Below are 14,953 nucleotides of genomic sequence, written 5' to 3'. Positions count from 1 at the left end.
ACTTTGAAGACCTTTTAGCTACCTCCCCCCCCCCCCACACACACACACATACTCACACACCTCAGTCACCATAGGTCACTGCTTAAGGGGAAACGAGGCTGCACATGTGACAGAGAAGCAGGGAGAAAGGAGGGGCCAGTCCTCTCTCAGCTAGGCCTCTAAAATGGCCAATCTTTACTGTCAGCTTGACTGGATTTACATACATAGGAAAGACCCAGAGACACTCTGGGCCTGTCCGTTTCCAGAAGAAGATCCGTGGTCTAGTGGATACAATGTAACCAGCTATCTCAGGTTCCTATTGCCCCAGCTAGGTCAGCTCTCACTGCCACAGCCTAAAATGTTTCTGTCAGGTATTTTATCACAGCAGCCAGAATACTTCAGAGCTTCCTGGAGGCTGGGGGTGGGGTTAGGGGGCACTCAAGGTCTGATGATGTCTCAAGGAGTGAGTGGACATGGAAGTTACAGGCTCACTCTTACTCCAAGATCTGGCAGGTGGGCAGGCCCAGTATAAGGTGGGAGACATCTAGAGGACCAACCAGCTCTGGCCTCCTGAAGACCCAGCTCTCCGGAGCAGAGCTGAGCTCCTGCAGAGAAAAGCAGGTTGCAGAGGGCATCTCAGAGAACCTGCAGGGAAAGAAGTAGCCACAGAGGCTCTGAGGTAGGAGAGCTAAGGGAGCTGCTGAGGTGGCTTCCCCAACAACAGTGCTGAGACCCTCAGGGAGCTTCACCCACACCCTGGGGATGCTCAGCCTTCCAAGAAACGTATCACCTGGTAAACTCCACTTGTCACAGATATGAAGAATGAGGCTCATGACAGGCACCATGCTTTCAGAGCACGTTTAATAAAGTTCCTGGTGGTGGCCCGGCTCTCAAGGTGCCCACCTTTTGGGTGGCCACTGGGGACTCTTCCTGGATGAGAGGCTACTGCTGATGATCTTGGCATCATCCCCTCTGACACATGCTGGGACCCGTATGTTTGGAGAAGTATCCAGATCCTGCCTGGACTATGTGGGATCCTGACAGTTGCCATTCTGGTGTCAGGCTCCTTCTCTCTATCTGGCACTTGGAGGCAGATGGCCCTGCTGGTGGCCTGGCCCAAACTTGAAGCTTCTGGCTTCCTCTGCAGCCTATGGCCAGCCCTGCAGGGAAAGTGAGCAGACATAGATAGACATGTGCCTCTGCTCCTTTCACTCTGGGGCTCTGGCCCCTTTGGTCCCAGCAGTCAAGCTTCCCAGGGTGGCGAAGAACTCCTCCATCTCCCTCTGCAGCAGCTGGTTCCTGCGCTCTGCATCCTCGCGTGCTCGCTCCGAGTTCCGCAGCTTGATCTCCAGCATGGCGTACTTCTTCTTCTCCTGGTCCAGCTCCTCTTCCAACCGAGACATCTGCTTCCGCAGCTCAGCACTGCCCTCCTCGATGCTTAAAAATCAAGAAGAGGGATTTCAGACTCCAGCTACTGGGGTACTGTCACAGCAGGAATGGCCTGGGTCTCACCACCAAGTCAGGGAGGTGGCAAGTGGGCTGTAGGAAGGGATCTCACAGCCTTGCTCGCCGCTGTAAGCCAGTGGAAGCTCCCTACAGGGAGGCTTTCTTAGCCAGAAAAGCCACCACCATAAGGATTCCTGCCCAACGCTTGGACTAGCAATATCCCTGAACCCTTGCTAGATGTCACCTTTTGTTGCTCCACTCCTGTCACCTGTCCTGGTGAGGGAATCACCTTTCACTAGCAAGAGGGGCAGTGGTCCCTGACCCTTGTTTCTATAGTCTTATCAACATCCGCTGCTTTCTATACAGTGCTCCGGCAAGAACGTAAACCCACTGGAAATACCTGTCTGGCCTTTATGTCCTCCTTGGGGTCACCTCCCATGATTGCTCTGCAAGTCCTATACTATTAGAGCCTTCACATCAGCCTGAGCTCTATGGCATTGACAAGAGATGACACTGGACCCAGCATCCTCTGAAATGTGGGGGTGACTCCCCAAAGCACTCCAGTCACCACAGCGGTACAATGTGCATGCAGCAAAGCAATCTGTGGACTGGGCATCAACTTCCCTCTGCTCCCAGACACTGAGCACAATGTTTAGAGAAAGGTGCCCCTTCACCATAGCAGTGGGCATGCCATGAGAAAGGGGACCTCATAGAGGATGGCACTGAGGTCTCGCTTGCTTCTGTCCCCAGCCCTTCTTTGCTATCCTTTCCTTGCTTGGGCCTCCCATCTCTGTCTATACTATGTTAGAGCGACTCTGTCCAGCCTCTTGATGCTAAGCTCTCCTAGTAAACTCCTGACTTGATTATGAGCATCTCCAACTGAACAGACCACCGCGGAGCTCCTGACAGCTTCCTCAAGCCATGCTCTATCCCGCCTCGTCATCTCCAATGAGCACCTGCTTCTTCCCCTATAGTGCTAAGACTTTTATGCCAGGTGAGCTCTTCTCAACTCATCAGAGAGCAAGGCCCACCCAAATCCACCTTCAGAACATGTGCCAAACTCTGTTTCTCCTTCCTCCACTGTTGCCCCCCATGGCCCATGCCACCCATGGGCCTAGACTCCTATTGCCTCCTAATTGGTTCCTACTGAACCTCCTAAGCTTTCCAAACAGAGAGCCAAAGTCCTCGAGACACTCCATCAGTTCCTCCACTCTCACTATCCCCTGAAGAAGACCAAGCAGTACCCAGTCAGAAGCCCCTGCCTTACTACCCTGCTCAAGGCTGGCAGAGCTCCAAGGCATGCTCCCCTACCCCCAACCCCAAGGCTTTCCTACCCTCTCCTGAGGAGAGGAGGCCCCTTTCCCTCCCCAGGGCTCCTGTCCTGCGTCCACTTCCTAGAATGCCAAGCATTTCTGATGAATCTTGTATATGGTCTCATCCTGGTACCCCCAAATACAAGTCAGGTACAGAATTCTGATGAGTTTGGGACACAACTCTGTCCCCAGCACCTAGCACAACATCTATCTGTATTTCACAAAGGATCCTCTTAGAGAGATACTGGAAGGGCAGAAACTGGATTACAAGAGGCAGAATGAGTGAGCTCCATGTATGCCAATAGACCATATTCCCAAAAGCCTGCTCGATGGGACACGGTACCATGGTCCCCTTCCTGTGCTGGAGACCATCCTCATACAAACTCTCCTTCCAAGTGGCCCCTCTGTCAGTTGAGAGTGGTTCAAGGGCCTTCACTGTGCCCCTCCATTCTTCGCAAGGAGGCGCTGTGTAGGTGAGGAATGGTATAACTAGGCTTACTATAGGCACCCGGGATAGGCTGATTTGTACATTGGACAGCCTCTGGGCAGCCCTCTCTGTGGCCACGCTCAGTGATATAGTCATTCAAGGCTCTGTTCTCACCCACTGTATCCCAGAGAGCCACCTGACTCCTGACTCCTGTTCTACAAACAAACTGACATTTTCTCTTGTGGAGGCCTGCCAGCTGATGTGTCCATCCACTCCCAACCCTGAATAGGCTAGTGTCATTTTCCAAAGAAGGCGGCCTGGGAGCTGGTTGCTCTGAGCCCCGCCCCTTGCAGCTTTCTAAGCCCTTCCCCCTTGCAGCTTTCCACTCCGCCAGCATAAGCGAGGTCCTTTACCTTTTCAGGCTCCTCTTGTACTCAGTCCTCTGGTGACATAGTTCTGCCCTGAGCTCAGCCACCTGGCCCTGGAGAGCCTGGCAGCGGCGAACATGGGCCTGTGTGGGGCTGCCTGGGTCATTGGCCTCACTGCTGCCACTGCCCACACATGCCTCATCCAGGCTGTGGCCCAGGTCCGGGGAACGGTGGCCCTCACTGCTGCTGGGGAGAGGAGAGGGCTCGAGAGCCCACTCAGTGTGTAAGGAGCTGCAGGCGGAAGAGTTGCTGGCCCGGCAGGCTGTGCAGCTGGTGACAGAGGCCTCTCGGGAGGACGAGGCTACAGACCATGCCGTGCTGGCCACGCTGGCAGTGCTAGAAAAGTGGCTGGATGGTGGCACATTGTCATAGGTGGAGAGTCTCTGTGCTGAGCCTGAATCCTTAAGCCGGTCCCCCGATGAGGCCCGACGGTGGCTTCGAAGAGAGGATAGCCCATTAATGAGCCAATTCCCACCAGAGGAGATGATGGGTACCTCTAAGGATGAGCTGACCCCTTTTGGGCTCTCTGACCGGGACCCCTGCTGCCGAAAAGAAGACTTCCAGCCAGGCAAAGTGTGCATCCTCTTCCCAGGGCTGGTGGCTGCTGGGCCAGTTTGGCTGCCAAGGCATGGCGGAGAAGTTCTAGAGAGCACTGCTGCAGCTGGCCCATCCAGAGATGAAGTCCTGTGTGTGGGCAAGCCAGGGCTACCAGGCTCACCCTGGTGGTCCCTGGTGACTTCTTCAGAGCCCCACTCTACTGTGCCCTGGACAGTACGATGTGGTGAAGCGGGTTCTTCAAGGGAGGCTGCAGCAAAGAGCTGTCCGTGTTTGCGGATGAGGACAGTCATCAGATGCTGAACCAAAGACGTGCCTATAATAAAGAAGGAAGAGGTTGGCTGCAAGTGGCAATACCCATGCCTCTAACACACTCAGGGTTAGCTGTACCTCAGCCACAGGATGCCGGTTCCTGCAGGGCTCCTCCACCTGTGTCTGAGTGAGAACCATCACACCAGCCAGTACCAAGCACAGAAGGACTGTGCCCACAAAGGCCCTGAGCATGGAGGAAGCATAGCACTGCTCACCCTAGGGGGAGGTGGGTGCCATGCACACACAATGCTCACCAAGGCCACAGGATGACAGGATGCAAATGGAAATCAGAAGCCAGTAAGTCAGAGCCCATCCACCATACAGGACACTGGAACAGAGTTTACATACACAGGCACACACGCATGCATGCACACACACACACACACACACACACACACACACACACACACACACGTACTCAGAGTTGCCCACCCAGCCCTCCCGCCATCATCCCTAAGATGCAATGCTCCAAATTTAGGAGCTTGGTATGGGGCCCAGCAGGGTGATGGGAAGGTCTACAGTGTCTGTTCTGCAGGCTTCTTCTCTCCAGCTACCTGCAACTGAATACCAGAGTAGGGAGGTTCACCATGGATGGGTGGACTCCACACGGTATGCTAGTGATCCAGGAGGAAGTACAGAAGGTATTTCTCAGCCAGAAAACTGGGCCCTTCCAGAGTAGGCTGTGAGGCTGCTGCTGGTGCCTGACCTGGGAGCCATGTCCTCAGAAATGTCCCCAGCAGCTAGATGTGAACATCCTGTGTGGACAGCAGGATTCCTGCACTGACTCTCTTGGGGATGGTCTTCCCAAAGGCATGTGCATCCTTGTTTTCATTCCAGCCTCTCATGTGGGCCCTGTGCAAGCTTGGCTGGCAGGTCCCTGCTGAGTCACTTCACCTCACTTGGCCTTTGTTTCATCATCTGGGACTTAAGGGTAATTATCACACTCAGGCTGGGTGTGAGGAACGCACAGGAGGCTGCTTTGGTCCCTTTTCACCTCCTTCTCTTTCTGAGACCTTGTCTCATGTGCTCCAGGCTGCCCTCAAATTCCCGGACTTCAGTTATTCTTCCACCTTAGACTCACCATGTTGCTTTTCAAAAACATCATTGTATTATTACTTATTGCAAAAGAGAAATTCCCTTGTGCTTCACGGGTATGTCACCCAGGAACCTAAGATTATCACTTGCCCGTGACAAGCAGAAAACAATCTGTGTAGGCTCAAGGACAAGGATCCTTGCTTCCCAACTGTCCTGTCATCTCTAACCACTGGCCATCTTAATGTTTTCCAAAGATCAGCTGCTACCAGCCACAAAGGGAGGGATGGAAGGAAGAAGGTTTTGTCCCTGAAGATGGAGACAGGACATCTAAGCTATTGATCCCCTGGCCTTGCTCTGATCCCAAAGTCTCCCAGCTTTGAACACTGCCAAGCCACCTCCACTTTACCTTCCATGATGGTTACTGGATCTTCTATCTGTGGCCGAAGGATGTTAGGGCCAAAGACAGTTGCCAAGTTCTGGACACTCATCTTGTTGACATCTGAGTGGGCCTGCACTTCATCCAGAAACCTGCAAAAGAGAAAAGAAGCAACTGATGAAGCAGCAGATTCTAAACTCCAATCTGCTGTAAGCTCCAAGCCCTGCCTGGCCACACCCACCAAGCCACACCCACTTCATCTACTCACTTAGACACCACCTGGCCACCCACCACACTAACACTCTTAGCCACACCTCTCAGATATACCCACCATACCAAATGAATGATGCCCACTCCAGCCAGCCAGCCACTCACATACTACATGCTCTGTCCATCCATTAGACTACACCTCTGCTTCCACACCCCCACCTCATTTGTCACACCTATGAGCAGCCAAACCCCAGAGATATCCACACAAAGCCCACCCCATCCCTACTCATTCAGCTACACTATACCCAACCACCCACTACGGTATTATGCTACCTCCAATATCCAGTCATATCCCACACCCACCCAGCCTACTCCTTCACATATGCATTCCCTCTATCCACACCCTCCACCCCCAGCACCAACCATATGGCCCCAACGTTGTGCCCTCAGGCCCCATTCCACCCCCACACTCAGCCAGACCTCCCAGGCTTTCTATAGTTGCTGGGTATGGTCAGGTGTATACACCTGTATCTGATCAAGACAGACATCCCCTGTGATCTAAGAATATCTTGAGAAACAAAGGACGTGGTTTGGTTATCCCTGGTGCAGAAGACAAATGCCCCAAAAGCTCAGCCCCCCACCTGGCAATGGGTGAATGTCATCCGTGCAGGCTTCTACCAGCACCCAGAATGAGGGAAGATAAGGGTATTAAACCTCGTGAGATATATACCTCATTTAGAGGTAGGAAAGTGAGAGGTGCCCAGGCCAGCAGAGGGCAGAATCACTCACTGACTACTTGGTGTGGGGGGGAACCTCTGCATTCTTCCACAGTCTTTCCATGCCAACACTTGGTGAGGCAGTGTTGAGAGGGAGAATGGCCCTTCTATACAGTTTTGTCTCTCCAGGGGTGGAGGGAATGAGCAGAGAGCCTTAGCAGGCCAGAGGAGCCCCACCCCAAACAGGCCACTTACTTGCAGATGTATCTGAGCAGGTTGTAGTTGGCCTGAGGAAGGTTGCTCACTTGTTTGGCCAACTCCACGGTCCCCTTGTGAAGAAAGGAAAAGAAAGCATTTCAGACAGCAGCAGTGAGGCCTCCTCTGAAGGGAGGACTGTGAGACAGGAGAAGGGAGGTGTGGCCAGCCCCAGATGACCTCCATGTCTCCAAAGTGTGATTGTGACCTCTTGAGGAGACTGCTTTTCTTTCTGGGAGCTGGGGTGAGGGGTGAGCCTCTGCAAGGCCACCGAGGAATGTCTCAGCTCACTTATCAGGGCACAAATATTTGCCAGATAACAACTCTCACCCCCAGCCCCCCTCCCACACAGTCACAGAGAAGGTAAACAGTCTTTTCTGCTGCAGCAGCTCAAAGCTGCAGATGGCCAGGAGGGCAGAGTGAAGGGCAGGAAGCTGATAACCCATCCTGGGAGCTGTCTTAGGAAACAGGTAACAGGGCTCCTTGGTCACTGTGCAGGCTTGGAAGCCGGAGTCTCTGGGAGACGATGGCAGAACTGAAGAACCCATTGTGAGGAGGCCAGGACTGGGCAGCCAGTGTAAAGAGAGATCTTCGTTCCACCCCCACTTCTACTTCTGTGAGAAATTTCTAGGGGAAATTAGAGGGCTACACAGACTGCACAGCGCTTGAGGATCCCTTCTCCCCGACACAGCAACCTTCCTGTCGGGACTCATATGCAATGGATAAGTCCTGACTCCACATGCCCGCTGCCCAGCAGCCTACCCCCAGGATGTGTCCCGAGAGGCACTGACCTCCCCCTCGTCCTTGGTGAGCAGCTGGGCGCAGCTGAGGAAGTCCTCATACCTGGCGAAAGGGATGACCGGCTCTGGGAGCTCCCGAAGGTAGAGCTTCAGCAGGGAGGCCACTGTGTGCACGTCTGTGGTGCTGGGGTGAAAAGGGAGACATGGGTAAGATCAGGAACCCAGGCAGCTGCAGGACTAACACATACGCTCTACTTCACATGCCCCAGACAGTCCTGGGCTCAGGTCGAGGTGTGTGCATTACAGCTAGGCTCCTCTGGACCCAACTGCAGCTGCCCATGGTCAGGGTCAGGCCCCAGCTGCCCTCAAGCACAGGAGGTGGGGCCCCTGCAGGGAGTGTCACTGAGCTACCAGAAGCTCCAGCTTGGGTTAACTCATCAATCCCACACCACTGGCTCAGAATCTAGCTAGTGTCTAGTCCAACATACAGAGTAAAGGAAAACCCTCTTTTGTGATCACAGTGTGGGGCTTGGGAGATGTTCTGCTGCACACGCCACACGGTAAAGCTGTTCCACTCACAACAGTTGCTCTGCTGGGTGGAAGGAATTACTTATGACCTGGATCAGCTCACACAAAGCTCTCTCAGTACAGCAAGCCTTCACTTGAGCCTGCTTAGCTTATGGCTAAACTGGGAAATCTATATCAGAAGGATGCCATCAGGGCAGACCTTCCTGAAGAGAGCAGGCATCTAAGCACTGGCTGAACAGGTGAGTGGTCAGGCCCTTGCCTCTGGATGTCCAACAACAGGACTTAGTTTCCTCTACTGGCTCAGAGATGTCTTAGCTGAAGTAAGTGTGTGTGTGTGTGTGTGTGTGTGTGTGTGTGTGTGTGTGTGTGTAGTAGGGAAGAGAGGTCAAGGGTATCCCAGCTCAGGCTTACGCCCTCTTTTCCTGTCTATTTGGGCTCTGGCCAGTCCTGGCCACAGCTAATTCCTCCTAGGTCCCAGGAGACTTTCCTAGCCCCTAGCTTCAAGCCCCAGCTTAAAGTTCCTCATAGGAGGCACTGGAAGAAGATGGGCCAGGTACTGGCAGACCTTGGCTATGCCATACACACCCAAGACTCACACATGTGGGGCTCTTCCCTGACCTCCCCTCTCTAGCCAAGAATGTCACTGCTAACTGCCCACTGACTTCTTTTGGGCCACTTTCTCCATCCACTCTGGAGTCCAGTATCCTTCCCACCTGGGACTCTTCAGGGTCAGCAGCTGTGGCTGCCTCAGGGAGTCAGGAAGTGGGACTGGTTAAGTGGTAGCTCTCCACCTCCAGTTCACAGACCTTCCTGCCTGCATCCCTGCTCAAAGCTCCCTCCCTCACCCACAGAGGCCTGGTGCTCAGCTGTACCATTGGCCCATTTTTCCTCACACTCTGGCTCTCCCATTGGCTGGCTCTGCAGCCCTCTGTCCCCACTCACTGCTGGTCTTAAACACTTGACTCCGATGTCCCCAAATTCCCTTCCAACACCACAGTGAATCCACCTCTCCCCCATTACATTCTCACTAGCACTGAAGAGAGCATTCCAGGCCCGTCAGCCTGGGTATCTCCTAGTGTATGCTACATGCAGCTGTGGGCTGAGGCCAGGCCACAGAAGGCCCAGTGGGTCAGCAGACCTGCTTTGGTCAAGTCAGCTATCTCCACTGCCCATGCCCCATCTTCAGCTTCCCAAAATCTCTCCATTTCCAAAGGCCCCTTCTTGCCCATGACAACAACAGCATTCATCCAGAACGAGGCCTTACCTCTTAACTGTCTCCAATCCTGGAGAACACACACACACACCAGGGGCTGAGAGAATATTACTAGGGAGAAAGAGTAACTGGGTGAAAGGGGAGTTTTGTGGTAGAGAAAGACCAAGGCCAGAAGCAGTATCTGTACACGGGGCTACAGGACAAGGGGCTCAGGGGCTGGGGGAGGGAGGGGATGCTGCACAAGGTAGAGTAAATCTGGGAGACAGAGCCCCATCATGCAAGCCCAGTTGGTTGGTGGAAGGACTCTCTGTGACTGAGCTGTAGGGAGCTGAGCTCTGGTGCCCACAGTGAGCAGGTGGGCAGGGGAGCAGAGGCCGCTGGCCTCTATGAGTAGGGAGTAGTAAAATACTAAGGTGCACCCCTATGAGTGAGCTGAGGGGTATAGCTCCGGAGCCCGCTTTGAACAGGTAGAGAACAGCAGAGCCCTGGAGACTCTGTGAGTTGGGTGGCACAGCTGCTATGGGAATAGCAGGAACTGGGAGAGAATGATCTCAGAAACCTAGAGGAGTTTCTGAACAGAGGGAGGTCAGAGCCCTGTGGTGGAGGGACAGTGGTGAGATGCCTACCTGGGAGGAGGGACTGTTAAAGCTCCAGGAAGGGAAGTCATGTTAAAGCCATGATGGAGGGGCAGTCAGGAACCATGGTCTGGAAGAAGGGCCTTATCATGCTGCCAAAGCACAGATATAGGTCTATGGGCCTGAACTCAGAGACAGGAGCCAATTCAAGGCCAGGTGGCACCATACATTAAAACAGGAGGTATGATAAGATAATGACACTACAGAGTGGGTTAGGCCAGAAGGATTGGTACCTTGCCTGGAGACCCCAGTGAGCTTGTATATGGTGGTGTGAGGACTGACATCCTTCCAGTAGTATCCAACCTACCACAGGGTATCTGACCCTGGGATGTTTCTAAAAGCCATTGCTCCCAGGCCCTATCAAGGCAGCTTTTGTTTAAGGCAATCTCTAACCTTGAGGCCTACAGAAGAGATGACATCTGCCTGCAGACATGTAGGGTAACACACAAGTTTCCACAAGCTGGGCAGAGTTTCACAAGGATCCAGGGAAAGGGTCTCCTATGCCCTCCTTGAGGAGCCATGGTTAGCCCTGAACTCCACATCTAATGAAAGAACTGGCCCACTCTATGTGCTCGGGGAGGTCCAGGGCCAAGATGAGCACTACAGATCCTGGCTCCTGGCAGAAGGAGCCTACATCTGAGGGAAGATGTCACAAGAGGCAGAAGCTTTATGGATGTCTGGTTTGGTTTGATGGCTTCATACAAGAACTATACAAAACTGCTTTGTAATGAGAGACCACACAACCCCACGGGGGGGGGGGGGAAGGGGCTAGACATGGGAAAGTCTCAGTGATGAGTACAGATCCAAAGCAGACAGAAGTGACTGTCTTCCCAGAATCTGACTGAGATGGAACTCAGTTGCTCTGCCATCTTGCCATTATGGAAGCTTGGGCCGAGTCAATGGGAAGGCAGAGCTAAGAGGCACACTGCAGTATGCATGGAATCCTAGATGCGGCTGTGCCTGGCAGCTAGCTGGAGCCTGCATTCCTCTACCTGGGTCAGGGAAGAGCAGTGGAAACCACCAGACGGCTGACCTTGTTTGTGGCAGACACCCTCAAGATCAGGGACCAACTTGATTCTATGCCCCAGTATCCCACACTCTGGGCAGACTGGCTAAACATGCATGAGTCACATGGGAAGCCAACACACCAGGCCCTGCTCAGAAATGCTGGTGTCAGGGAGGAGCCTACCGGAGCCTTAGCAAACGGTTCCACCAATACTGCGCTGTCACCCAGAGCTCACCTGTCAAACAGCGGCTTCTCCCCACAGTCAAAGGAATCCTGCAGGTCCCTCACCAGGTTGGCCTGGCCAGGCATACGGAAGAGCCCCTCTTCACTGAGTCCTCGCTCCCGGATGAAGTCCACACACTGCTCCACCAGCAGAGGTGCCAGTCGGGGACCAAACTTCCGTTCATGGTGCACTGTGTCCTCCAGCCGCTGCCCAAAGATCCCTGGACATAGAAAGGGACTATTCATACTCACTTGGCATTCACTCACAGCACAATGGTGGGTGAAGGGTGTCTGGGACAATGAAAGGCAAAGAATGCTGTGTGTGTGCCAAGGCTCTTCCCAAGGAAACAGATTGGACACTGGGAGGGCACAGCCAGGTGGCTGGTCAGAGCTGTTAGGGCAGCAGTAGGTGTGGCCTATGGAGCTTATCCAAGCCGGGAGAAAAGGGCCTTAGGGAGCATTGCGTGGATTCTATTGATGGATGAACTCACTCCAGATGCGAAACTATGCCATGCTCAACCACAGGAAAATGAGCAGATGCATCATGGGTCAACCCACCGAGCACTGTTACAGAAGGGAGGAGTCAGGAGGCACAGCTCATAGGACGAGACAGATGGCACACTGATGTGAGAAACACCATCCCTCTCAACACCGTTCCTCACAACGATGCAATGAGCACTTGGGAAGCTAGCTCAGCTCAGTAGGTAAAGCTCACACCTCACAGGTGTGAGGCCTTAGCTCAGATCTGGGCACAGCTGGACACGGTGGCACATGTGTAATCCCAGTGCTTGTGCTTCCATGGCAGGATGGGAAGGTGAAGACAGGAAGGTCCCTGAAAACTTACTGGCCAGCTAGCCTGCCATATGCAGCAGTGAACAAGAAACTGTCACTGAGGACAGACACTCAAGGTCGTCTTCTATCCTAATATGTGTACTATCACACACACACACAGAGAGAGAGAGAGAGAGAGAGAGAGAGAGAGAGAGAGAGAGAGAGAGAGAAGAGAGGGAGAGAGAGACAGAGAGAAACAGAGAGAAACAGAGAGAAACAGAGAGAAACAGAGAGAAGGAAGGAGAAAGTAAAATAGGGAGGAGGAGGGAGAGGAAGAGGAGGAGGAAGAAGAGGAGGAGGAGGGAGAGGAGGAGGAGGGAGAGGAGGAGGTGGAAGAGGAAGAAGAGGGAGAGGAGGAGGAGGAATAGGAAGAAGAGGGAGAGGAGGAGGAAGAGGAGGAGCTCTATGCACTGCTCAGGGTAGAGGAATGAAGCCCTATGCACCACTAGCAGGAACAGGAGATAGCACAGCTGAGACAGACATACAGTGTGGTGGGACTTTCAAGGAACTGAGAACTGACTGACTGCAAGCAATCCCAGCTCTGGGTAGAAACTGTTAAAGAACTGAAGGGGGGCATGGAGGAGGTGTGTGTGTGTGCACATGCACAGCAGCTTTGCAAACAGCAACAAAAGGTGAGAGACCATCTGCTGCCCATCCATACCCACAATGCAGTATACCTGCGCAGCGAGATACGGTTCTGCCTCACAGAGTCAGGAAACGCTGACAGAGGCCACAACACGGAAGAACCCAGAAGGCACGATACGCAAATTAAGACATTCGAAAAGGAACAGAAGCTCTGTGATCGCGCTGGTGAGACATTCCTACATTGTGACACATAGACAGGAAGTGGAACGGTGGCTGCTGGGGGCTGGGAGGGAGGTGGACATTCTGTGGCACAGCTTTCGAAGCTGAAGGATGGTTACAGCACCATGTGAACAAGGTTTAAGAAGGGTAAAGCAGATGGTAGATTCCATGAAAATTCTTAAGAACAAAAGCCATAATCGTGAGCAAAATAAATGAGCCCCTACTGTGTATCTTCACTCATGTGAAGCTACAAACAAGTCAACTTGGGGGTGACGTCAAGCCAGGATTTAGCTCTTAGTGGGTCTGTGACCAGAGGGGCCTCAGGGCTTCAGCATCGCTGTATCTAACCCTGATACACCATCCCAGTCATACACACTTTAATAAGCAAGACCACTGAACAGTGCCCGGATGATATGTACACTTTCCAATAAGCCATACCTCAAAAACATTTGGGAGAAAAGAAAAAAAAAAAACCAAACAAAACACAGAAAACATCAGAAAGAAAAGAATCCAAACATCTAAACAGGGCCAGAGTGGAAGGAGAGAAGGCAGAGGAATTCCTGGCTAAGAACACTGGTGATTTGATACATGACAAGACTAAGAGTTTCCTAATAGCCCAGGCAAAGAGCGAAAGGTGCCAAGCTCTGTAAAGCTCTCTGCCCAGTGGGTCAGCAGCTGGAGAAATTCTCACTGCCTTAAGCCACACAGGACCATGGTTCTCAACTTTCCTAACGCCAACGACCCTTTAATCCAGTCAGTTCCTCATGGTGTGGTGACCCCTAATCACAAAATTATTTTCTTTGTTACTTCAGAACTGTAATTTTCTACTGTTATGAAGCATAATATAAATATTTGATATGCAGGATGATCTGATATGTGACTCCTGTGAAAGGGTAGTTCAGCCCCCTGAGACCCACAGATTGAGAACCAACCACTGCTCTAGGAGGTCTGGTCTCTAGAATGTGTAGTGTTATTCACACCCTCACTGTGCAGACTTCCTCTGTGGGATATCCTTCAAGGCATGACAGGAGCACCACACTAGAAAGGGCCATAGTTTTGGGAATTGGATCATGTGGCAGCCAAGTGAGGAGTCCAACCACCTCCTGGCAGCCTACCTCACTCCCTGCTCCAGGCTTCTTAAAAATAAGACACATCAATCCCCAGGCTGAGTGTGGCTCAGTGCTAAAGCCTTTGTCCAGTATGCATGAGGCCCTGGGTTCCATTCCAAGCACTAAAGAGATTGGCATTGCAAATGCTATTCCTTAGTCTGCATGATCTGGAATTTCAGCAGATAGATCAGGGAAGAAAACCTCCCTGGTCCCACCAGCCCCTATCTGGGAAAGCCCTCAGGGCATATCAGGTGGATACCATTAGTGACTTAAGAAAAGGTGTATGTGCTTGCATGTGCCACATGCACACACGCTTTGGCCTTTTGTTTGTACATGTGATCATGTGAGCATGTCAGCTTGTGCGTGCATGTGGCAGGAACCTAGGCCAGTCCATTCAATGTGACTCAGGGTACAGCAAACACTCCAGCTCTTCTGCTACCAAAGCCCACATTGGAATGGAGGGGGAAACGGCAGCAGCAGGTCCCATGGACATCTGGGTCACAGCAGAGGAAGCAATACTGGACAAGAGGGAAACCTGCCTCTTCTGGGACTTGGCAGGCTAGTCCCCTAACCCAGGGGAAGGCACAGAGCCTGCAGCCCAGGGACAAGCTGGCCACTTGGGCAGCTCAAAGCAGGCCAGACTCAGGAGGCCTTGAGTCACTTCTAATGGTGTCCTAGCCTTTGGGGTTAGAACTGGCTGGCTAAGGGCCTAGAGATTCAGCTATTTTTCCTCTCACTCAGAACTCACTCATCCACATGCAGGGCCTCAAATGCATGAGTTTACCTCCTATCATGTTGGAAACATTTTTTAAA

The 14,953-nt window shown here is 52.7% G+C and overlaps 1 protein-coding gene across 7 annotated transcripts in view; it reads right to left on the bottom strand.

Moving 5' to 3' along the window:
• Positions 1 to 823: 823 nt before the first annotated feature.
• Positions 824 to 14,953, bottom strand: part of Arhgap22 (Rho GTPase activating protein 22) — a 155,980-nt gene continuing 141,850 nt past the window's right edge. For 3 of the 7 annotated variants that reach the window (XM_034497942.2, XM_076931451.1, XM_076931450.1), the window contains 6 exons: positions 11,410 to 11,617; positions 7,844 to 7,976; positions 7,053 to 7,126; positions 5,902 to 6,023; positions 3,579 to 4,464; positions 824 to 1,416 (listed from right to left, as the gene is read on the bottom strand). In XM_034497942.2, the coding sequence (XP_034353833.1) occupies positions 1,188 to 1,416; positions 3,579 to 4,464; positions 5,902 to 6,023; positions 7,053 to 7,126; positions 7,844 to 7,976; positions 11,410 to 11,617 (1,652 nt within the window). In that variant the 3' untranslated portion in view covers positions 824 to 1,187. Of the gene's footprint in view, positions 1,417 to 3,578; positions 4,465 to 5,901; positions 6,024 to 7,052; positions 7,127 to 7,843; positions 7,977 to 11,409; positions 11,618 to 14,953 lie in introns of those variants that run through there. The other 4 variants (XM_076931452.1, XM_034497940.2, XM_076931453.1 and 1 more) reach the window with 2 other exon arrangements.

The sequence above is a fragment of the Arvicanthis niloticus genome, chromosome 3, assembly GCF_011762505.2.
Source record: "Arvicanthis niloticus isolate mArvNil1 chromosome 3, mArvNil1.pat.X, whole genome shotgun sequence".
Classification (NCBI taxonomy): domain Eukaryota; kingdom Metazoa; phylum Chordata; class Mammalia; order Rodentia; family Muridae; genus Arvicanthis; species Arvicanthis niloticus.
This window is presented reverse-complemented; position numbering and strand designations above follow the sequence as displayed.